This window comes from Kogia breviceps, chromosome 11 (genome assembly GCF_026419965.1).
Source record: "Kogia breviceps isolate mKogBre1 chromosome 11, mKogBre1 haplotype 1, whole genome shotgun sequence".
NCBI lineage: Eukaryota > Metazoa > Chordata > Mammalia > Artiodactyla > Physeteridae > Kogia > Kogia breviceps.
In genome coordinates, this window is record NC_081320.1 from 9,191,657 (window position 1) to 9,214,001 (window position 22,345).

Here is a 22,345-nt window from a genome sequence, read left to right on the forward strand (position 1 = left end):
CGGCGGCCTCGGCCGGCTGCTTACCCCGCATGAGCCGCCTTTCCTCACAGGTGCCCTTCCTTGCCTTCTGTTTTCCTGTGACATCAGGGCCTCTTAGAGTGGAAGAGTCCCTGGAGACTCGAGGAGGTGCGTAAGGGTGACATCATTCCCCATCCTTGTGAGTCTTGTCTGAGAGCCTGGCGTTTTCAGCCTTTCATGGTGGTGTGAACCCCGCCAAATTACAGGGTGGCTCCGTTACGAAAGTTGTTTATTTCAGTGGAAAATTACAACTCTGCCCTTCTTGTTGGAAGTGGTCTGAACAGAATGGTGGGAATATCCCTAGACCCCGGAAAGAAAGGAACTGGTGGGAAGCCCAAGGGTAGTGCTGTGGATGGGCAGGAGGGAAGCCTGGCAGACGCGGGGGAATCAGTGTGGTGGGGCTGGAGGTTCTGGGAGAATAGCTCACAGGTGATTTATGTGTCCCTGGAGGAGTTTCAGCTCATGGCCTGTTGTAGATTCCAGGTTCTGATGGGGAGTGGTGAGGTTGGAAGAGTCGGCATTGCTGGTGTTTAGTGAATTGATGATTTTGGCGTATATTTGAATGGGAGCATTCAGCCGAAGTTCAGGCTTGACCCAGCTCATGGCCAAATAGTTCTAGAGAGAATAGGCACCAGTTAGCCTGAAGTAGCAACCTGAGGGCTCTCTCTTGGGTCATCCCGAGAGCAGCTGTGCCTTTTCCCCTGCCTCCAGGGTTGTCACTCACCGGAGCTGAATAGATAAAGTTGAACAGCAGAAGCCCTATAAGCAGTATGATTGAGATGGCTATGATTTTGAAGCGGTAGCGTTTCCAGAAAACCTGGATGAACCTTGTAACGGGTGTCCGAAACCACGTGAACAAGGTATGGGTGCGTCTGTCCAGGAGCAGGGAGGGCAGAGAACGGAGGGCAGAGAGAAACTTCAGGTCACGTAGTCCAGAGCAGAGGTCTTTCATTTTTAAAAGGCAGCTTCTGCCCTGCCCCCTCCCCAGCTGTCCTCCCCAGTTGTAACTGAGCATTGAGCTGGAGCGGGGAGGTGGGGGGATAATTATCCCTCTTTACTTGTCAGCCTCCTTCCCCGGTCACCACCCCATACAGACCGCTAGGCCCAGCAGCTCAGCTTTGTGAACGAGGAAGAGACTTGGTGCCTTTGCCCTGCAGACCCTTACAGGGGAGGATGGAGTGTAGGGTATTGGTTGGGTTCTGACTGGCCTCTTCCTGCTGCCTTGATTAAGGCTTCCTTCTCTGTCAGAATCTCCAGGGTCATCTTCACTTTACCCTAGAAACACCATGGGTGGTGGGAGCCGAGCTCAGATGGCAGGAGCAAGGCTAGCTTTACAGGCCTCTCCCCAGGGTCCAGAAAGGGAAAGGCATTTAGCTCAGGCGCCCAGAAGTCCGTCAGAGCCAAGTTATGCGGCACAGTAGTCAGCCCTGTTCCTAGGCAATAGGCACCTTCCCCAGCTCCTACCGACAAGCGCCATTTGCCGCCATCGAGGACCTGGCAAGGCCACCAGCCGCTTATAGTCTTCATCTTAAAGAGGGAGCAGTGCTTGTACTGGAGGAAGTGAGGCCACTTGGGGTCAGCATCCATCATCCTGACGGAGCATAGCTTGGCGTGCCGGGCCGGGAGGGGCATGTCAGACAAATCCAGCTCCAGGACCCCTGAGCCCAGAGAAATGCCGTCAGCAAAAAGGAGCTCCCTGTCCTGTGGTCATGGGCCCCGTGCCAGGATCTCACCTAGGAAGTCATCCGCAGAGATGATGTTATTGTCCCAGATCTGGACGATGAGCCGGGCTGGGAACTTCACCACCGTGGGGTCCAGGCTCCATACGTAGTCCTGGAGGATGGCAGGAGAGCGTATTTCCGGCCTGTCTCCTCTGAGAGTTCCTCTGGCCACTTAGCAGCCCATCTCCCAGCAGTGGTGGACCGTGGAGGAGGAGGAGAAGAAAGTCGGGGAAGGGGAGGGGGGAGCGGGGAGTGGTCCCACCCCAGGCCACGTTGCAAGTGTCTTGGCGCAGCTCGCAGGCTCTGAGGGGAGGGGGAGCAGGCCTCCCGCTCCTGGGCCTGTTACCTTCTGACTCAAGACGCACGCTTGCTCTGCTGCCAGGTAGTCCAAGGTGAAGATGAACCGCCAGTTGAAGATGCCCTCCCCCGTCAGGGAGTGGTAGTGGACGTCTGTCTTCTGCATGTCCTTCTCCAGCCCGAATAACCACCTGGGGCCAAAGTCCACTCGCCTGGGGTTCACTCGGATTGTCCCCACCCCTGAGCTGGAGCCCTGGGGGGAGGGCTGCCCAGTAGACGCCAGGCATGGGTGGAAATGGAGAGACGTCACCCCGAGATTAGTAGGACCCCCCAGGAATGACAGAGCTGGGAAAGTCTGAGGGCACTCTGATGGAGCCCCGCTCCTCTCCCTCACCCTTTGACATAGATGTCGCTCGTCTTCTCGGTACTCAAACTGTTTTCCTTCCGGTCCACGTGGGCGGTTTTCCAGATAACGCAGCGCAGCTCATACCTGTAGCCACCGCTGTCTGAGGCTTTGCCGAGGAATAGCTCCCCAGCTGCAACCTCGGTGAGGGAAGAGAGGCCTGGGAGGCTGCCCTCCGTGCCCACCCAAGCCATGCTGCGTTTGGGGGACCACAGGGAAAGGAGGCTCCCCAGATTCCCAACAGAGGAAGAGAATCACCGTGACTCGGTGTTGGAGCCCGCCGGTGCCCCACACGCTGGGAAGGCCACACTGGTGCAGTTGCTCGGGAGATGGGCGTCACTCACCTTCTAGGCTTTCTGGGCCTAATGTTGAATGGGGGGCCGGGAGGCCCAAGCTTCTTGGGGAAGATGTCCACCCACATTTGCACCTTTCCCTAGAGTGGAGATGGATTCGCTGGCTGGGGTTGGCCAGCCCCCGTTCTCGGCACCCTGGTCTGGTGGGGGGGCCCTGTCTCAGCTTCTAGGTCTGCTGAGGCTGTGCCTCCAACACCGAGTGGTGGGGTATCGAGGCCTCTGGGAGGTGGGATGGACTTCAGAGCTGAAGTGAGCGCACCGCCCATCAGCTTCCCCTTGTTTCTTTTTTTTGGCTGGGAGAACAGCGCAGTAAGGTTGGGAGCATACGATGGCTACGAGGCTGATGGCTGTGTCGCACGGATGTCACGTGTAACTGGGCTCTGGAGGGTTGATGCCATTTAACAGGTCCTGCTGGACAGCCTCTCTGGATGGGGCTCCAGAATGGGATTGGGGCTGCAATTATTCGCCACCTTAGTGGCCCTGAGTAAGAGTAAACTAGGTGATCTCCAGGTCATTTTATGTTGTGGAACCACATCCTAAGGATGTCAAGCTGTCCACAAAGCACAGAGGTCTAGGAAAGAAGGGTTGAAGCTGGTAAGAAAAGGGGAGACAAAAGAGGGTAGAACTACCAACAGTGGAAGATAGATTCCTTCAAACCATGTGACCTAGTTTTATTCTTTTGAAATTGGCCCCATTTAATGAGAACACAGGTTTAATGAGGATGGTTTTAAGAAGTGCTCAGTGGAGAACTTTGTTTCTAGAATGTGCTGTCATCGTGAGAGATCTGGAGAACGAGGTGAGCCATTCTGGTGGCTGGAGGGTAGGGGATAATTAGGGTGCCTGTGGGGATTTTTATTCCCCCTGTTTGGGGTTCCTTGCCGTGGAGAAAACCCAGCCTGCACGTAACAGCCAAGCCGGGGCCGTGATGCCTGCGCTCTGACCCCAGGTGCTGCCTCCTTACGCTCCCTCGGGAGAGACTAAGGCAGTGCTGGCGCCGGCGGGGAAGGCCCCGAAACACTTCCACAGCTGACATGGGGCCTCGGTTTCTCGTCGGTGACTTTTCCAGCTCTGAACTTCTCCATTCTTTTTTTTTTTTTTTTTTTTCCGGTACGTGGGCCTCACTGTTATGGCCTCTCCTGTTGCGGAGCACAGGCTCCGGACGCGCAGGCTCAGCGGCCACGGCTCACGGGCCCAGCCGCTCCACGGCATGTGGGATCTTCCCGGACCGGGGCACGAACCCGTGTCCCCTGCATCGGCAGGCGGACTCTCAACCATTGCGCCACCAGGGAAGCCCCTGAACTTCTCCATTCTAAGAGACACCACTGCGACTTCTTGCTTATTACACGCGCAGAACGTGCTGGTCTTTTCATGGACATCTGTGGGTGTCCGGCCTCGCCTTCCCCTCTTGTCCTGATGGGTGGGCTTCCCCACCTCCTGATCCAGCCCCTCCAGTCTCATACCTGGTCGATGCCCGGCTGGCTGTCGCTGTACAGTGTGCGGGTCTCCACGTGCTCAGGTACGAGTCCCTGGGTGTGCAGGAGGTACAGCGCAAGGCGTTCTTTCTTAGATCCCAGAAAGCGAGCGGCAGGGGGCTTGAGCTCTAGGTTGGAGGGGGATGGAAGGAGGGCATCAGGAGGTCATTAGCCTTCCCGCCTCCCACGTAGGCCCCTTCTCCACCCTCAGCCTGGGCAGTGGGCTTGGTTATCCGCTACAGGAGAGAAGGGGAGGCGGGGTGCCCTCTGGCAGCCCCTCCATGCTGTAGCCCCACTTGTCACAGAGGCCCGGCTCTGCTTTCTGGCGGTGTGCTGTGCTTCTCACCGAAGCTTTGCAGTCTGAATTTTTTCCCATTGTAAAGCACAGAGTCATCCTCAGGGCTGAACAGAGGCGGAGGCAGTCCTTTCTGCCTGGCATGGTGTTCCAGGAGCAGGCTTGGGGGCATCTGATCCCGCCAGCTAAAGGGCCCTGACCTGTGGGGGAAAGGTGGGGAGATCTGAGTCCTGGAGACGCCTCTGCTTCGAGCTGCAGGCTGACCAGTGCTGGGAGCAGGGGTGCAGACAGGTACAGGCCCTGGTTCCCCAGGCTGGGATGCAGGCGTCTTCGAGGGGAGCTGTGGGCTTACTCTTCCACCCCCCGCCCCGTGCTCCCTTGCCCTGGTTCAGGTCCACGCTTACTGGCAGTAGGATTTGGAGAGCCCACAACGAGCTCCAAAGCCAGACAGGAGTCGGTTTTCCAGGTCGATGACCGTGGTTCCAATCTTATCATCGGGTGAAAATAGGTCAAAGTCATACAGCTGGATCTCTAGGTCCTTCTCCAGGGGGATGGTGCAGCTCATTTCAAACATCCTTGGGTGAGGGTGTTGGAGACACAGAGACGGAGGACCATGTTATCTACACAGCTCCCTCTCCAGCATCCCAAGCGCACGTGCGCGTGCTCCATCCCCTGTTTGGCCCTGGTGAATTTGGAGAGCAGAGCCTGGGATGGCTCTTGTCGGCCAATAGCCACCCCTCAGTCGTGGCTGGGAGTAACTTTAGACAGGCCCCGGGGCGTGGGACTGAGCTCCCTTCCCAGGCAAAGTGTTTGAGGGGGGAGGAGAGAGCTGGGCTGCCCCTCGATGCATCTTCCACGTGTTGGACACTGTGCTAGGAACGTGGAGACTAGAAAGGAACGTGAGAGTTCTCTGCCTTCTGGAACTGCTCCCGGCACAGAGAGCGGGGATGTGGGGTTGGGTGCGTTGGGGCAACTCACACGCCAAAGATGGGGTCCACAGTGTTGGGCTGGTACTTGTCCCGGTTGCCAACCTTTGTCTCTCCCAGTCTCAGGATCACATAAGGGTCACACTGGGGTTCAGATAGATGTGAGAGAAGGACGGGAAATGGAGAGAGTCAGCCCAGGTTGGTCAGGGAGGGTGGGAGTGGGGCAGAAAGGAGCCCCTTGTACCAGATGGGGCCTGTGGGAAGTTGGCAGTCTGGGTGTCAGCCTGAGGGAGCTCTGGGATGCTGGGGTGTAGGGTGAGGTGAGGGGGGTGCCCGGGCTGGGGGGCTGGGGAAGATGAGCGCTGCGGTTCAGGGCTGCTCGTTACCAGGCCATTGGTGTCTTGGGGCTGCAGGTTGACTGCACGCACCACGTACACCCGCACCAAGCACTGCTGAGGGAAGTCCTCTTTCTTAGGCCAAGGCAGGAACTGGCGAGGGGGCTTGGGGGCTTCTGGATTCTCAGGAAGGGGGTAGACACGGAATCGGCCCTGTGTGTGTGTTGGGGAGGGAAGGTATTGGCCTCTGGCCTGGCTCTGTAGAGCCCTCCAGAGGCGCCCCTGGTCCAAGGTCAGGAGAGTGGGTTGTGTGGAGGGTGGCAGGGGCGAAGCCCGCGAGGACGGGTAGGGGCACGCGCCGCAGAGATGCTCTACGGGGACCACGGTGTCGTTTCCCGCCGAAGGGAGGTCTCGTTCCACCCCCACCCATCCCTTGGGCTCCGCACTTGTTTTCGAAGGCTCTCGGGCCTGCGAGAGCAGCGCAGGCCCGAGCTGGGACCGAGAAGCCCCCGCCCTTCCTGCGTTGGGGGAGGCCACCCTGAGTCCCTGCAGAGGTCAGTCTCCGCCCCCCACTCCCAAGACCGTCAAGCCCTCCGTGCCCCATCCTCATGCCGAGCGTATGGAGCCAGCACTCCCATCAGAGTCGCCCCCAGACAGAAGGGGCACGAGGTGACGGGTGCAGCTAGGCAGGGCTGGGGCACGCACCTTGAACTCCCCTACCACAGGGCTGTCCAGCTTGGGCCGTTCTTGGTAGAGTTTGAAGGTCTGGCAGAAGTCCTGCAGGCCTTGGAAGGCTGGCACGGCCTCCAGCTCGCAGTCGTATACCTGTGGGAGGACGTGTGGGACCCGGCCGGCACGGGGAGCTGGCCAGGGCTCGGGGGGGCCATTCCTAGGATCAGGGGGTCGAGGGGTTCCCCCCCTAGGTCTCGCCCCAGAGCATCTGCCCCGGGGTCAGCAGAGCTGTGCTGGTGGGCAGCCCTGGTTCCTGAAAGGGTGTGGCCTGTGGCAGCATGGCCAGGAGTCTTGTGAAAAGACGAGGAAGCCACCCCCCGACTCGGTGGTTCCCCAAGGACTCGGGGCTGGGCTTGTTGGCCTCTCCCCGCAGATTTTCTCCATCCTTCATCAGTGTCCCCTCGTAGGGGCCTGCAAACCTTCAGGGTGTGATACTCTTTGTACTTGTACTTTAGGGCCTGGGGGGCGTCTCCTGTGGCCCAGAACAGCTTGCTCCACCAGTCCACTTCCTGGTCGTGTTCATCCTGGCAGCGAGGAGGAGGGGCGTTGTGGCCCCGGGGAGAAGGCACCGTGCGTGGCCTTCCTCTGCCCGGAGTCGCGCTGCCCCACCTCCCTGAGCCGCCTAGAGTTGTTCCTTATCCCCCGGGGCTGAGCCTACGTCACCTCAGCTTTGCTGGACTTGAACCAGAACTTTTCGTACAGGTAACCTAGGAGCTGAAAAATGATTGCGGGTGAGCAAGGCAAGGCCTGGCCGCCCAGTCCGCCCACCGCCTCTGACTTCCGGGATCAGAAGGGGTTCGAGGCCGCGGCTCCCTTCCCTGGCTCCCTTGCCCTTCACAGAGGCTTCTTAATTCAGGGCTCCTCAGACATAGGACCGGGGCCGAGAAGGAGGGTCAGGTTAGCTCTTGGTTCTCATTGCCCACAGCTCCCCACTTAACTCTGGAAGGGCTCAGAAGTTCAGAGCCTCAAGCCCCACCCTAGGCCTCCTGAAGCTGAATCTGCTCTTGCTCAAGATGCCAAAGGATTCCTGTGCATGTTCGAGGTTGACAGGTGCTGCTCTAGAGCAGCAGTTGTGAACTTTGGAAACACTGGAATCACCTGGGGTGGGGGTGGGGCGTAGGTGGTTTGGGCTTGAATAAAATAATTGCTCTCCTGTTTCCTACCCCCAGCAACTGGTCAGAAGCCATTTGGGGGGTGGGGTGGGGGGCTGTGCAGCACGTGCGGTCTTAGCTCCCCGGCCAGGGATCGAGCCCATCCCCCCTGCATTGGAAGCGCGGAGTCCTCACTACTGGACCACCAGGGAAGTCCCTGAGGACTTTTAAAACTCTCGGGCATTTCTAATGTGCAGTCCAGGTTGAGATCACTGCTTTCGAGCTCTCGTGAACAAGTAGGCCTCACACTGGGGGCGCGGATATCGGAACTCTTTTTTTCTTTTTTTTTTTTTTTTTGCGGTATGCGGGCCTCTCACTGCTGTGGCCTCTCCCGTTGTGGAGCACAGGCTCCGGACGCACAGGCCCAGCGGCCATGGCTCATGGGCTTAGTCGCTCCGCGGCATGTGGGATCCTCCCGGACCAGGGCACGAACCCGTGTCTCCTGCATCGGCAGGCGGACTCCCAACCACTGCGCCACCAGGGAAGCCCCGGAACTCTTTTTAATCTGTACCCTCCTCAGGCACAAGGGCTGTTTTCTCTGAATGGCACGGGGCCTCCAGCCCTTTACTCACCTCCTGGTACTTCTTCACAGACAGCACTGCATGGAGAAAGCGCAGTCATGAGTCTCAGGAGAAGCGAGAAGTGGGCGGGGGGGGCACCAACCCGGCAGGACAGCCAGGGCCTTGGCCACTCCCAGTGTGCCAGCTTGTGAGGTCTGGGGAGGGCCAAGCAGGAGGGCCGTACTTGGGGGCCGTGGGGGCGTGTAGTCCTCAGCCCAGGGGTCACAGAAGTAGGGCTCTAGCGAGTCGACGTTGGCCTGACCCACGACGGTCTCCTGACCGAAATCCTGGTTGTCTACCACCTTCAGCACCAGGGGCAGTGCAAAGGCCTCATCCGTAGGCATGTACTGCAGCCCAAAGGAGAGGCCGGAGCGTGAGGCTTCCCACGAGCCGGGGCTGCCCCAGCCCTGGCCCAAGGCCTTCTCACCAGCGTGAGGAAGAGGGCTGACTGCGTGAAGTTGGGATTGGTCTGGAAGTCCCTGATGGGCTCTGTCTGCACGGACTCTTCCCAGCATTCCACCAGGAGCCGGGGCGAACGCACCTGCTTCATGTTCCGAAGGCCCCAGGCCAGCATCTGCCAGGACAGAGAGGGAGGGTGGGGAAAGGGGCAGGCGGCCCCTCTGATGGGGTCCTGGCCTGGGAGCACTGGGGCCTCAGGGGGCCTGCAGGGCCAGGGCACGAGGCTGGGTGAAGGCAGAGTCTGAAGGCCCACCCGGGCCTCCTGTCCTGTGAGGGATGAGTCCTCCGGGCCTGGACGCTGTCATCGCTCCTCCACGAGGGAGGTGTCCGTTAGGTATTGCCCTTTCTCCCCTGTCGCCTGTCTGGCCTCTAATCATCTCTCTCAGGGGTGACTTCCTCCCAGGCCCGCAGCAGCTGGAGTGCCCCCGGGTTCTTGGGCACCTCTGTGCCATCCAGCTCGTGGCTGACCTGCATTCCACAGAACCCCACGGCCAGTCAGCGAGCCGGCACCCTGGGATCTCACTCTCAACGGACAAACACTGGGTACCCCAGGAGCTGTCCACAGCCTACTCATGGGGCCGCCTCAGGGCCAGAGTGGAAACCAGCCAGGTGGTCTGAGCTTGGCTCCAGTGCCGGGAGGACCTGACCGTCTTCCTCTCTCTGCCGGGTGTGTGGCAGGGCACGTAGGTTCTGACCTGGGGGCCTCCATGCTACTTTCAGAAGAGGTGAGAAACATCCTGGCATTTGGAGTCAGGCAGGGCCGGGCCCAAACTCTGGCGCTGCCGCTGAGCCCCTGTGTCCCTGTGCGTGGGTGTGTTGTCTCAGAGCCTGAATTTCCATCTCTGGAAGGTCATCCCTGCTTTTTGCACAGGGGCCTCATGAGGCTTACTTACACTCGGTAGGTAATGAATACTAAAGCCCTTTGTCTACGACCCACCGCAGAGGTTTGCGTTAAAATACTTTTTTTTTTTTTTTTTTTTTTTTGCGGTATGCGGGCCTCTCACTGTTGTGGCCTCTCCCGTTGCGGAGCACAGGCTCCGGACGCGCAGGCCTAGCGGCCATGGCTCACGGGCTTAGTTGCTCCGTGGCATGTGGGATCTTCCCGGACCAGGGCACGAACCCGTGTCTCCTGCATCGGCAGGCGGATTCTCAACCACTGCGCCACCAGGGAAGCCCTTAAAATACTTTTAAATGTTCTGTCAGAACATTCATTTCTCTCCTGTCTCCCTCCATCTCTCACATGGTATCTTCTCGGGGTCCAAGCTTTGGAGCAGGTAGGCAGAAGGACCAAGAGGGTCGGCAGAGAGCGCACCGTGGTGCTCGACTGCTCTGGGGGTGGCTTGCACCCTGCCCACCCGCCGTGCTCCACGGTTCATCACCTCAATAGCCATTTTCCTTAGCTTGGGCTGGACGCTCTTGGGGAGGATGTAGATCCCATTCTTCCAGGGAACACTTAAGATTGGCAGCTCCTGTCTGAGACTCTGAAGGGATGAGGTGGGAGAGCAGGGAGCCTGAGGCCCTGATGGGCTGGTCCTACTGTCCCCCACCCCCACCCCACGCAAGCAGGACCCTAAGAGGCTCAACTGCGGCGGCCCCGGAGCCCTATGGGCAGAAGCTGGCAGGGGAGTTAGGGAGAGGTTGGGCAGGCCGGCACCTCCCAGCCCAGCGTTCCGGTTCCCGGGCCCCAGGACTTTGCTGAGGGGCTGCGGTTGGGGGCTGCTGGCTGTGGGAACATGTGGCAGGGGAGTGGGGCAGGGTGAGGGCTCTGAGCACCACACCCCCAGCCGGCCCTCTCTCCCAGCACCTCAGTCTCGAGGATCAGCTCACAGGACGCCAAGATCTCTCCCTCTTCTTCCTCCAACCCTTTCACAAGGGGGTGCCACCTCATGGGGGGCAGGATCCGGTTTTGGACATCCAGCCAGACCACCGGTGACCACATGCTCCGTCCCCACAAGCTCTCATTGCCCTGGAGGGAAGGGGAAGTTCACAAAACATGGAGGCCAGGCTGGCAGGGGTCTGGCTCCTCCTGGGATTCTGACAACTCTAGGATCAACGTGATGTGCTCTGCGAATCAGGTCCCGCTGGAGCGCTTTCTGAATATTCTCCTCTAAAATAAAAGCTCCTCACGGAATTCCCTGGCCGTCCAGTGGTCAGCACTCCACGCTTCCACTGACTGCAGGGGGCACAGGTTCGATCCCTGGTCGGGGAACTAAGATCCGGCATGCCACACGGCACGGCCCCAAAAAATACATGAAAAACTTCTCAGAGCTCTGCCCAGCCCAGCCCACCTTACCTGGGGGTCCCGCTGCCACAGTTCCAACACCACAAATGGCGGGCTCTCTTTGGTGTCCTGGGGGTTCTCGTACAGAAGGAGGTGCTGGAAGATGAGCGTCTGGGCCCACGTAGGGGCTGCAGAGCTCTTCAGGGTTTGGGTGCACTGGCTGTGGTTCAAGAAGACCAACCGAATGAAGGGTGCTGTGGGTGGAAGGAGAGCCGTGCCTTTGAGCTGCCGAGTGAGGCTCTCCCCTCTTCTGGCTGCTGCCGCCACGGGACTGGATACCCGGGGAGGCTCAGGCCAGACAGCCACAGCCACTCCAACTCCCCAGAAGGCCACCTCAGAGTAAGCCACAGAGCACATGGGCTTATAGCTAGAGGCCCCTCATACCGTCCTGGTTGGGGCCTAGCCGTCACAGACGCAGAGGGCCCGGCGGCTCCTCTGGAGGGGTTCTGGGGAGACCAGGCTACACGTGGCTGCCCTTCCACAGCATCAGCAAGTGGCCTTGGCATCAAGGAACATCACTCGGCCCTCTCGCTGAGGGTGCTGTTGCCCAGTGGACACAGCTCCCAGCAGACACCCGCTGCCCTGGCTCCCAACAAACAGGGCCACTGCCAGCCCAGGGCAGGAGCACGGGACTCACCTGAAACCTCCCATGGGGCCTCCACACAGGGCTAGAAATGGCCATGCCTCCTCCCCACCCCTCATCTTCTGTCCAGCACAAGAGACAAGTGGTTCCCAAGTGTGTCATCCTCCCTCTTCCTTGTCAAGGCCCAGCAAACTCCTCCTCCCTCTTCAAGGCTCAGCTAAGTGGCCTCCAGTGGGATGAAGCCTCCCTGTCTTGGTTGCACAGTGCTGGGGACCGGTCCTGTCTTCTATTCCCTGTTCTTGTGTCTTTTCCCCAAACCAGGGCCATGAGCTGCTGGGGGCAGGGGTCTGCATGTGTGTCACCCCCTCCTCGCCGTATCCTTTATACTGCTGGGTGGCCGCGTGGAGGGGCTGGGGGAGAAGAGGTGACCACGCCTACCCTGGAACGTCTGAATGTGGTTGGACATCAGGTTCCGGGCCTGGTAGATGTAGCAGAAGAGCTGGTAGTAGTGGGGCTCTGGGTAAGAGAGGAGCTGTGTCCGCCCCCCGCCCCCAGGATCCCCACCCCGTGCCCCCTGCTCCCTGCCCTCAGGTGCTGGGTGTCTCTGGGGCCACCCAAGCCAACTCTCAATTGAATGCTCACTGTTGAAGACGCAGTAGATGAAGGGCAGGTTGGGTGGCTGGGTGATCTCTGGGGGAGTCCCCCAGGAGCTCCTGATTCTGTCCAGTCTCCGTGTCGACGATGCCACGTCCGCTTCCCTCGTAGCTTGCTGTTTCATATCTAGGCTCTGTGCCCAGGCAGGACAAGAGTCCCTGAGGCTCATAGGCGCCTTTCCTGTCTCCCCCGGCCCAGGCTCAGGTCACCCTTCTCCCCATCCAAAGCCTGAGGATGTGGCTCCGGGACCCAGGACCCTCCACCTGCAGCGGTCAGTGCATCTGGCCACACGGGGCATCTCCGTCTGCCTGGCGCACCAGGGGGCCCTGGCTCCGGAGGGTGGAGGGGGAAGGAGGAGACACCTAGCCCACTGGGGCTTTACCAAGGATCCCTCCAGGAGGAATATGGGTGCAATGCCCTTGACCTTGTCGGGGACCAGCCTGCGGTGCCAGCGGCGGCGGCGGAACCGGCTCTGGGGCTGAGGGTTCAGGTGGAACTTGGAGCCGAAGACGCCGTACTCCCAGCCCGCCGTGTCCTCGGCCAGGCTGGGCTGGTGCTGCGGGGAGAGCAGAGTCGCCCTCTCACCCGGTCGAGGGTGGGGTGGGTCCCACCACCCATGGTTCCGCCAGGTCCCTGACCAGGCGGCCCCTTACCAGCTGCAGGAAGGACAGGGTCTCCTGCTCGTGGCTCAGCCTCCCGTGGTCCCGGTACCGCACGCGCGCCCAGCGCCGGCGGCGGTAGGAGTAGTAGGTCTTCTCCACCGAGTTCCAGACCTGGGGCAGCCCCGAGGGCGGGATGCCCACTCCGTACTCCCAGCCTGAGGGACCAGGACACAGCCCGTAGCCGCCCAGGGGCCCACGGGCTCAGGGGCTCGGACAGGCCTGAGAGATAAGCCCTGGAGGGGCAGGCCGAGGGGGCAGTGCTGTCCCTCACGTCCAGGTCTCTCCGGCCACAGAGGAAGGTGTGCTCACACTACGTCACCCGGGTGGCCTGGGCTCAACTGCCCACCTTACAGACAAGGAAGGTGAGGCTCACAGGCGTCCTGGGACGCGCACAAGGCCACACAGCCCGTAAGTAGCAGAGACTGCATCTCGAGCCCAGGCCTTCCGACTGCCAGCCCACCGCCCCTTCCCTGGAGCCACCTGGGGTGAACCAGGCTCTGGACGCGACCCCAGTTCACATGCTCGGGAGGCGCTTGGCCCCTGCCCTGTCTCAAAGCTGGGGCCCGCGTCTGTGGCAAGGGTGGAGGCCCTGCTCTCCGGAGACTGAGGACCACCAGGAAGGCAGGCCTACCCCACCCGACAGCTTGGCTACTTTCAGTTCCAGGCCCCGCCGCCCTTGGCCGCTGCCCAGAGGACTGACCCGCACTGTCCACCGCGTGGTTCAGCTCCACAGCCCACTTCTTCTTCACGTGCCAGCCTGGGGGGCACTTCACATTCTCCCGGGCCTCCACGGGTTCTCCGTTCTGTGGGTGGACAGAGAGGGCGGGCCAAGGGCCGTCTTGCTCACCTACTACAGCTATCGTGGCCTCCAGCCCCCAGGAGCAGACCGCGCTTGTTACGTCTGTGCCGCCCACATGTTCACTTAATACGCTTTTACTGGCTTGCCTTTCCGATCCGTACGTGTATTTTTTAAAGGAAACTTTATATAAGCAGTTTCAGTGGAACCACTCACCATAAATAGGAAACAGCCACACGAATGACTGTGAAAGCAAGACAGTGTGACTGAATCTCAGCTGGGCGCTGCTGCCTGCCCAGGGCGGCTCTTGGGAAGGGGAGACCGGTGTGCGTGACGGATGGGTTAAACCTCACTGTCCAATGGGCTTCTTAAATTTAAGTTCGTTAAAAATGAAACCAAATTCGGGAATTCCCCTGTGGTCCAGCGGTTAGGGCTCCGCGCTTCCACGGCTGGAGGCCCAGGTTCGATCCCTGGTCGGGGAACTAAGATCCCGCATGCTGCGCGGTGCAGCCAGAAAAAAAGAAACAAAATCCAAAGTTCAGTTCCTTACTGAACTTTGAATTCTGGGTAAAAGCGCCACCTTCGAAAGGGGGAAGGAAAGGTGCCCACTCTGTGGTTCTTCCAGTCCCGTTTAGGGGACCTCTCCCCACCACCTCGGGATACAAACCCCATCGGCGCTCACCCGAGGTCACACCAGGGAGCGGGGCTCAGATGGTAACGCCTGATCCAGTGCTCTGTCCGCTCAGACACCCCAGCTTCCAAGGCGCCCCCTGATTGAATCGCTTGCCGCCCCGCGCCCCCGCTCACCGCGTCTGTGTTGGGGATGGCGGCAGGCACCCAGGCCCCTGTGGCATCCCGGTGCTCGTTCTCGTACACCTCCTCCAGCACCTGGCTCCTGTTGATGTCTGTGTCCAGGATGAGCCTGGGGGCAGTGAGACCCCAAGTTTCCAGCATCTCTCCCTCAGCTTACAGGCCCCCGGGGTCCTCCTCTGATGGCCGAGCGCTCCCGTACCTGGCAGCCCCACCTGCTCTGGGCAAGGCTGGGCAGCAGGGCCTGGCATGCAGGGTAGGGGGGGTGGACAGGGCCCCCTGTCCTATGCACCCCAGCCCCCGGGACCGGGCTGCAGTGGCTGTGTGCCCGCCTCTCTGGGCTGCTGCCTACTGGCCCCCCTGGGTAAAAAGAAGTGTCAGCTCCAGTGCTGCCTGTCCGGGGGCACACAGGCTCCGGGGCCCGCATTCCAGCCTAACCTCCGCTGAGGCTCCACCGTCCACGGCCCCTGCCAGTGCCATCCCTGGGGCTCCTTGAAATCTTCCTTGGGGAGGGCCTTGTGGCCCATGACATCCGAGAAGCTGGGGCAGTGCTGCAGCCACTGCTGTCCCCACTGGTCCTTATACTTGGCCTGGTTCTCGTACTGGGGGATGGGAGTCCATCAGTGCCTGCTGCCACCCCCAGCATACCCGGCACCGGCCCTAGGCCCCCCACTCTGGGCTGCAGGCACCTCCCAGAAATGTGGTAGTCAGGCAGAGGGCCATGTGGCACCCGCCCGGGGGCAGGAGCTGCGTTGTCGCTTGTGATGGGACAGCACTGCCCCGTCTGTCAATCAGCACAGACAGCTGCCACTCAAGGGCTCACTGTGGCTGGGCCCCTGCCAAGGGCGTTACATGAACTGTCCCCTTTCAGCCGCACACTCCCATTTCACAGGTGAGGAGACTGAGGCTCAAAGGTCACCTCTACCCCAGGCGGCTCAGCTCTCGAGGAGTGGAGTGGGGTGGATGCCCGTGTTAGAGCCTGGTGGTGCCTCTGCGATATGACCTGTCCGCCCCGAGTCACTGCTGACCCTGGGGAACCCGGTCCTGCCCCACCACTGCCACGTCTTGCCGCCTCTGGACCTTTCTTCCACGTTCCCCTCTGGGCACGCGGCCCCTGCTCCGTACACTCATCCTAAATCCCTCTCTGTCTCAGCACCTCCGAGTTCTACAATCTATCCACAGCGTGCAACTGAGGAACCGTGAAAATGTTTTGACAAAGTAAGTTAAAAAGCCCGAAACTCAAAACTCATTTCTCTTCTGTTCTCAGGATTACAGAGGGGCCTCTGGCCGGCTGCTCACACACCTCCTGGGTTTACGGTTCTAAGGGAACATGCCTCATTTCCGGCTCCTCTGACTGTCCCAGGCCTCCCCCTCCCCGGGACCACCAGGCTGGCCTGCAGGACCCAGCTGGGGTCGGCAGGGGTCCCGGGCTGTCACGCTGATGATGGATGAGACCCCCCTGCAAGCAGTCGGAGCCTTGCTCACCTCACATACGCTGAACTAATTGGGAGAAACTCCCAATCAACCTCCATCTGGGTGAGAGGGACCAGCCCCAGGGGACACTTCAGCTGCCCCCCTGTGACCACAGCCTGTGGCTTGTCAACAGGGGACCTCTTTCGTTTCTGCCACCTCTCTCAAGCCCCTTTCACGGTTCTCAGAATATGCCAGTGAGGCTCTTCTCCACCTCCGGAGCTGGGCTGTTGCCTGGTCACCCGGGACCCCACCCGGGGCCCCCCACTCACCGTCTCCGCGGACACGACCACTTCGCCCTGGTGGAGCAGCTGCAGATCCTTGCTGTCTGTCACGTTGCCGAGCCACATGCAGACCCGGAGCTGGGCCGGGAGCGCGTCCTTCTTTCCTTCACCCTCTGGGTACTGAGCCAGAGGCAGGTCAACAACCACGGGGGCGCAGGCCCCCAGGGGCAGGGGTGCGGGTGAGGGAGGGGCACACACACGTGCCCCTTCACCCTGAGCCCTGGAGGCAGGGCCCTCGCGCTGAGCTGGGTGATGGGAGTAACAGGCTGGTACGGGTTGCGCGGAGGTGGGGGGGGGAGTCAGTGCCGCCGGGGAACCTGGGAATGCTCCAGGGAGGGGTGGTGCTGAGGGTCCCATTGACTTTGATGCTTGCTATGCGCCAGGCAACGTGCTAAGTGCTCTGATCCTCACATGCCACCACGAGGCGGGCGTGGCTATCGCCGGGCCCATTTCACAGAGGAGCAGCCTGAGGCCAGACGCGGTCAGGGGTTGGCTCCGGCTCACACGAGCCAGTGAGCGGTAGAGCCAGGATTCAAGTCTCAGTGACCCTTGCGGGAGGAGGAGGACTCAGGCGGGCCCTTCCACCGTGGCGGAGGGGGCAGTGGGGAGCCAGGGACGTCTCCAAGACGGAGGCAGTGTCCCCCACCTGCCTCCCCGGGGGAGGGCTGGAAGCACAGGGCCGTCTTCAGGGCAGGGGACTTGTGGTCAGTCAGCCTTGTTTATGGATTGTGTCTGATATGAGGCGCTGGCACCCAAACCTTATGGGTATTAAATACGTAGATAGCAGCCAATCGTGGTCCAGGGGAGACAGGACAGGGACAGGACCAAGTGAAGCATCAGGATGACGGAGGGGACAAATTTGAGGAATATTTATGGGTGGCATGGACCTGGCGTCGGCCACATGCTGATGGCCACAGGCCCCCGCCTTCCTCTGGAGAACTGTTTAAACCCCATTTCACCTGGTAAAGGGCCTGACAGAGAGGAAGTGGGCATGTCCTTGGGCGGCTCATGGGGGCTGCCCGGGGGGTGGTGGTTCAGGGCTTCTCCCTTGGGATGTCCTGGGCCCTCTCCTCCCCTGAGGACCCCTGGCCTCCCCACCTGCAGGAAGAGGGTCTGTGTCTTCCCGCAGAACCTGCCGGAGTGCCGGGTCCCGGTCGGGGAGAACAGGATGGTGTGGGCGGGCACCTGTGCATAGGCCACTCGCTGCTCCCGGGACATCAGCCAGATCATCACGTCCGGGAGGTTCATCTGGGGCTGCCGGGTGGGAGAGCGTCAGGCCCACGTGGCCGGCTCCAAGGCCCGCTCCCGGCCGGAGTGTCCAGCACCCACCTCGGGGAGCACGGCATTGAGGCGGTACAGCCAGCCCTCCACGGTGGCCGCCATGTCCCTGGGCTGGGCTTCCTTGGCCTTCTGGGCCAGTTCCTGCAGAAGAAGGCTGCGGAGCTGCCACCTCTTCTTGTCCAGGTCGGTTGCTTTGGGCTGATCAGTCATGCAGGGCAGCGGGAACCTGTGGCCAGGACCGGGAGGGCGGGGGCTGAGTCTCTCTCCATGTCACTTGCTCACCATCCCGTCCGGCCTCAGTGCCCTTCCTAGACCCGAGATCCTGCCCCACGTCTGCTGGCCTGACCCGGGGAGCCCTGCCCACCCTCCTTAGGAAGCCCACCCACTGCGGCCCTGGTCCCTGGGTCCTCATCCTTCCCCTTCCTATCCTTCCAGCCCCTGCAGCGCGCCAGGCCCGTGCTCAGGACCTCCTCGTGGACAGAGGTGTGAGCTGTGAGACGGGCCAACCAAACCCGGGCGGGAGCGGGGAGGATCCAGTGGGCTGCCGGGCCGGGAGGAGCCTTACAATGGCTCTTCCAGAACAGACAGAACCCTGAAGAGGGCCTTGTGGATAGGAGGAGCTGCAGGGGAAAAGGTACGGGTCGGGACCGTGCGGGACGTGTCTGGACGACGGGGAGGCTGGTTTGGTAGGAGCACCGGGCATGGGTGTGGGGGGAACAGTGATGGGTGGAGAGGTCAGGGCCATTTCGGGGGTCCCCGAATGGGAGAGAGGCAGCTCTGTGGTTTGGGGAGAGATCTGCGCAGAGCTCGTATTTCCTGCGGAGGCAGGGGTGCGGAAGGGTGGCGGTGAGGGTGGTTCTGTAGGGTCCTGTCTGCACCCCAGACCCTGTGTGAGCCTGATCTGGCTCAGCCCCAGCCCCGGGTGAGGTGCCCACCGCCCCTACTTGCAGTCCTCCATCAGCTCCCTCAGCAGTTTCTCCCACTGGCGGAGCAGAGCCGGGTCCCTTGGATTCCTCATGGCCTTCAGGGTATCCAGATTGGCTTTCTGCCCAGCAGGAGAGAAGTGGCGAGTGAGTATGGGCCTCCCTCAGGACAGGCTGCAGGGCTGATTGGCCCGAGATGGTTTCAGCCAGGACTTGGGGACATTTGAGGGGTAGCCTGGGGATGTCGGTCCAAAGCTGTCACACGCCCTCGCGAGGCTAGGATTCCCACCCCACCCCACCCCCGCCAATGGGGGGCAGGTAGGAGCCAGGACAGGGTGGGACCGTGAAGGGGTTCCAGGGCCCTGACGCTGGGCTCCCCTTCTATCGGTGCGAGAAAGTCACAGCTGAGGCGGGGGCACCGGGTGGCTCTCCTGCCTAAAACTGCTCTGCGGCTTCCTTCCTTAACGGTCACGAAGACCTCTTGTGATCGGACCCTTCCCAGCTTCCCTGGCCTTACTTCCACCTCACCTCCAGGCCCCCACCACCCCCGAATTTCCTATCACCACGTCTGCCCGTCGTTCCCTTCTCTGCACCCCACCACTGCCCCGCCCCCCCAGCAAGACTCTGCTCCAATGTCATCTCCTTTTTTTTTTTTTTTTTTTTTTTTGCGGTATGTGGGCCTCTCACTGTTGCGGCCTCTCCCGTTGCGGAGCACAGGCTCCGGACGCGCAGGCGCAGCGGCCACGGCTCACGGGCCCAGCCGCTCCGCGGCACGTGGGATCCTCCCAGACCGGGGCACGAACCCGCGTCCCCTGCATCGGCAGGCGGACTCTCAACCACTGCGCCACCAGGGAAGCCCTGTCATCTCCTTTTTGAACACCTCCTCTGACTCTCCTCTCTTCATCTCCCGCACCCCAATCTCTCCGCCCCCACGGTTCTCCTGCGTCTCCACCGCAGCCCTACTGCACTGCGTACCGCCTGTTTGCATATCCCACTTCCCTGCTGGTGAAGACCGTGTCTACCCATCGTGGTGTCTTCAGTGCCCTGTGTCTGGCACGTCCGTCTCAATAGGTGTGGAATGCATGAGAAAGCTGAGTGACCGGGTTCCTAAGACTGCGATTCGTTTTCCCAAGTCTCCCGTCAACGACCCGGGTCCTTCCCTGTACCACCACCCCATCCCCCAGCCCCACACCACTCACCAGGCGGTCCCGAGTGAACTGGAGGAGGTTGAGGCAGTTCGTGCGGAAGCTGACGTCCTCCCAGTAGGAGGTCACGGCCACGACGGGCTTGGTGTTGTACCAGGGCACATAATGGTAGACGTTCCCTGAGACACAGAGACACGAGCAGTGGGTGGGGGCTGGAGGTCTCAGGGACAGTGTTCCCTCACTGTGTCCCCTCAGAGGACCTTTCTTGGGCTACTTCATTCCTCTAGGGTCTGCTAAGCATGCTCACCGGACCCCCTCCTACTGGAAGGTGGGCTGCAGGCCAGCCCAGGATGGACGTGCTTTGATGAGCACAGCCGGCTCGCCGGAGCATTCTCTGTGCTCAGTGTCACACAGCCTTACAGAGTCCCCAGTTGACAGGTGGGAAAAGCCACGCTAGTGATGGGAAGCAGTTTCCCTGTGGTGGCACAACCACGTGATATAAGGCAGGCATTCAGTTCCAGAGCCCGTGCCCCTAACTCAGGCAAGATGCCAAGGCCAGGGGCCTGCCCTGAGGGAGGGTCTTCCTTCTGGGTGGTGGGTAGGCACAGGAGGAGTGGGTTCTGGGTTCGGGAGACCCAGGGTTTGGTTGGCGTGGGCAGACATCTGACATGAAGGGGCTGCCCGTGCAGAGGAGTGGGGTAGAGGAGCAAGCATGGGCAAAAGCCAGTGATGGGCTTGGCAGGCTGGGTCTCCTGGCCATGATCCTTATTGAAAAGAGCGGGGGGCTTCCCTGGTGGTGCAGTGGTTAAGAATCCGCCTGCCGATGCAGGGGACACAGATTCGAGCCCTGGTCTGGGAAGATCCCATATGCCGCGGAGCAGCTAAGCCCGTGCGCCACAGCTACTGAGGATGCGCTCTAGAGCCCGCAAGCCACAACTACTGAGCCCGTGTGCCACAACTACTGAGCCCGTGTGCCACAACTACTGAAGCCTGCGCGCCTCAACGAAGACCCATCGCAGCCCCAAAATAAAATAATAAATAAACTTATTTTAAAAAAAGAAAAGAGGGGCAAAAAGCTAGGTGAAGCATAAAGGAATCTCTTTTTTTTTTTTTTTTTTTTGGCCGCACTGTGTGGCCTGCGGGATTTCAGTTCCCTGACCAGGATTCGAACCCGGGCCCATGAGAGTGAAAGTGCGGAGTCCTAACCACTGGACCACCCGGGAATTCCCAAGGGATTCTTTTTATGCGATGTATTGCTAGGTTGACATAAAAGCAAGAAGTCCACAGAAACCAAAAACAAAGTAAAAGCAGAAAGTCTGTGAGGCAAGCGGAAGCAAAGCGGACTTTTGTCCTCTGAGTTTCTGGCAAATCTTGGAGAACTGGTTCTTCTCTTTGATGACTGCCAGGGCCCAGGAGAGAGAGCCGAGCACTGCCCGGGGTGGGCAGTCTAACAGGACACCCCATGTGACATGGGTGGAACTGCATCCCCTATAAAACTATGTTGAAGTCCCAATCCCTGCTACCTTTGCATGTGACCTTATTTGGAAATAGGGTCATTGCAGCTGTAATTAGGTAAGACGAGATCGTACTGGAGTAGGTTGGACCCTTAACCCATAATGACTGGTGTCCTTATAAGCAGAGGAGAGGGACAGAGAGATGATAGGCCTGTAGAGACACAGAGACAGAGGCAGAACGCTGTGTGGAGATGGAGGCAGAGATGCAGTGATACATCTACAAGCCAAGGAGCACCGAAGATGTCAGGCCACACGCAGGAGCTGGGAGAGAGACGTGGAAGAGATTCTCTCCCGGGTCCATCAGAAGGACTCAACCCACCAGCACCTTGATTTCAGACTTCTAGCCTCCAGAACTGTGAGAGAACTCATTTGTGTTGTTATAAGCCGCCCAATTTGCGGTACATTCTGATGGCAGCCCCGGCAAACAAGTCTGCTATGCAGAGCTGGCACTACAAACCCTAAACCCTCAATCAGTGAGAAAGAATCCACCACACGGAAGAAGACAGTAAGGAAACTCGCCCATCTCCAGCGTGGCTCCGGGTAGAGGGGCAGGAATTTTCCTGAAAATTTGTTACCACAAGTGGGGCCTCATGCAGGTTGCATTCTGCACTCATGCCACCTGCACGGTCTGGAGAAAGCTTGACGCAGTCTCTGGTTGGCAGTGCCCCAGGTAACTAGAGGAGGCAAAGACAAATCCTCACTGGAGCATGAAACTTGGGTCAAGTCCCAAAGGATTCCCACAGATAAAGTTCCAAGAAAACGAGCCGCTAAGGAGCAATATACATACCCTCTACCCTAGCAATTCTGCTCCTAGGTATACAACCAACAGAAAGGCATAGAACATCATTATCAAAAGGAAAATGTTCACAGTAACACTACTCATAACAGTCCAAAATTAGCAACCACCAAAATCTCCTTCAGCAGTAGAAGGCATAAATAAATTACAGTATTTGCCCAATGGAATACTATACAGCAATGAGAATAAATGAGCCACAACTACACCCAACAGCATCTAGGTTTGTGAATGCATTTCACAAATAAAATGATGAGCAAAAGAAGCCAGGCACAAAACAATACATACTATATGATTTCTTTTATATAAAATTAAAAACCAGACAAAACCAACTGGCAGTTAGGAGAGGGATAGCAGCCCTTGGTAGGGGGCACTGAGGGGCTCAAGGGGCCTCTGGGATGTTGGGACTTTGTTTCGTGGTCTGAAT

At 59.8% G+C, this 22,345-nt stretch overlaps 1 protein-coding gene across 1 annotated transcript in view; it reads right to left on the reverse strand.

Annotated features, from left to right (window-relative positions):
- Positions 1–441: 441 nt before the first annotated feature.
- FER1L5 (fer-1 like family member 5) overlaps positions 442–22,345 on the reverse strand; it is a 50,950-nt gene continuing 29,046 nt past the window's right edge. The window contains exons 20-53 of the mRNA XM_059078462.2: positions 19,666–19,790; positions 18,488–18,588; positions 17,592–17,769; positions 17,361–17,516; positions 16,251–16,382; positions 14,947–15,110; positions 14,506–14,620; positions 13,603–13,705; positions 12,879–13,057; positions 12,623–12,775; positions 12,229–12,373; positions 12,025–12,102; positions 11,016–11,197; positions 10,512–10,688; positions 10,102–10,191; positions 8,691–8,837; positions 8,448–8,610; positions 8,276–8,301; positions 7,216–7,266; positions 6,972–7,076; positions 6,526–6,645; positions 5,872–6,033; positions 5,538–5,629; positions 4,964–5,134; positions 4,611–4,759; positions 4,253–4,392; positions 2,784–2,872; positions 2,431–2,526; positions 2,086–2,227; positions 1,752–1,851; positions 1,483–1,676; positions 1,184–1,293; positions 743–890; positions 442–633 (exon numbers count right to left, since the gene is read on the reverse strand). Coding sequence (XP_058934445.1) covers positions 442–633; positions 743–890; positions 1,184–1,293; positions 1,483–1,676; positions 1,752–1,851; positions 2,086–2,227; positions 2,431–2,526; positions 2,784–2,872; positions 4,253–4,392; positions 4,611–4,759; positions 4,964–5,134; positions 5,538–5,629; positions 5,872–6,033; positions 6,526–6,645; positions 6,972–7,076; positions 7,216–7,266; positions 8,276–8,301; positions 8,448–8,610; positions 8,691–8,837; positions 10,102–10,191; positions 10,512–10,688; positions 11,016–11,197; positions 12,025–12,102; positions 12,229–12,373; positions 12,623–12,775; positions 12,879–13,057; positions 13,603–13,705; positions 14,506–14,620; positions 14,947–15,110; positions 16,251–16,382; positions 17,361–17,516; positions 17,592–17,769; positions 18,488–18,588; positions 19,666–19,790 — 4,475 coding nt within the window. The remainder of the gene's footprint in view (positions 634–742; positions 891–1,183; positions 1,294–1,482; positions 1,677–1,751; positions 1,852–2,085; positions 2,228–2,430; positions 2,527–2,783; positions 2,873–4,252; positions 4,393–4,610; positions 4,760–4,963; positions 5,135–5,537; positions 5,630–5,871; positions 6,034–6,525; positions 6,646–6,971; positions 7,077–7,215; positions 7,267–8,275; positions 8,302–8,447; positions 8,611–8,690; positions 8,838–10,101; positions 10,192–10,511; positions 10,689–11,015; positions 11,198–12,024; positions 12,103–12,228; positions 12,374–12,622; positions 12,776–12,878; positions 13,058–13,602; positions 13,706–14,505; positions 14,621–14,946; positions 15,111–16,250; positions 16,383–17,360; positions 17,517–17,591; positions 17,770–18,487; positions 18,589–19,665; positions 19,791–22,345) is intronic.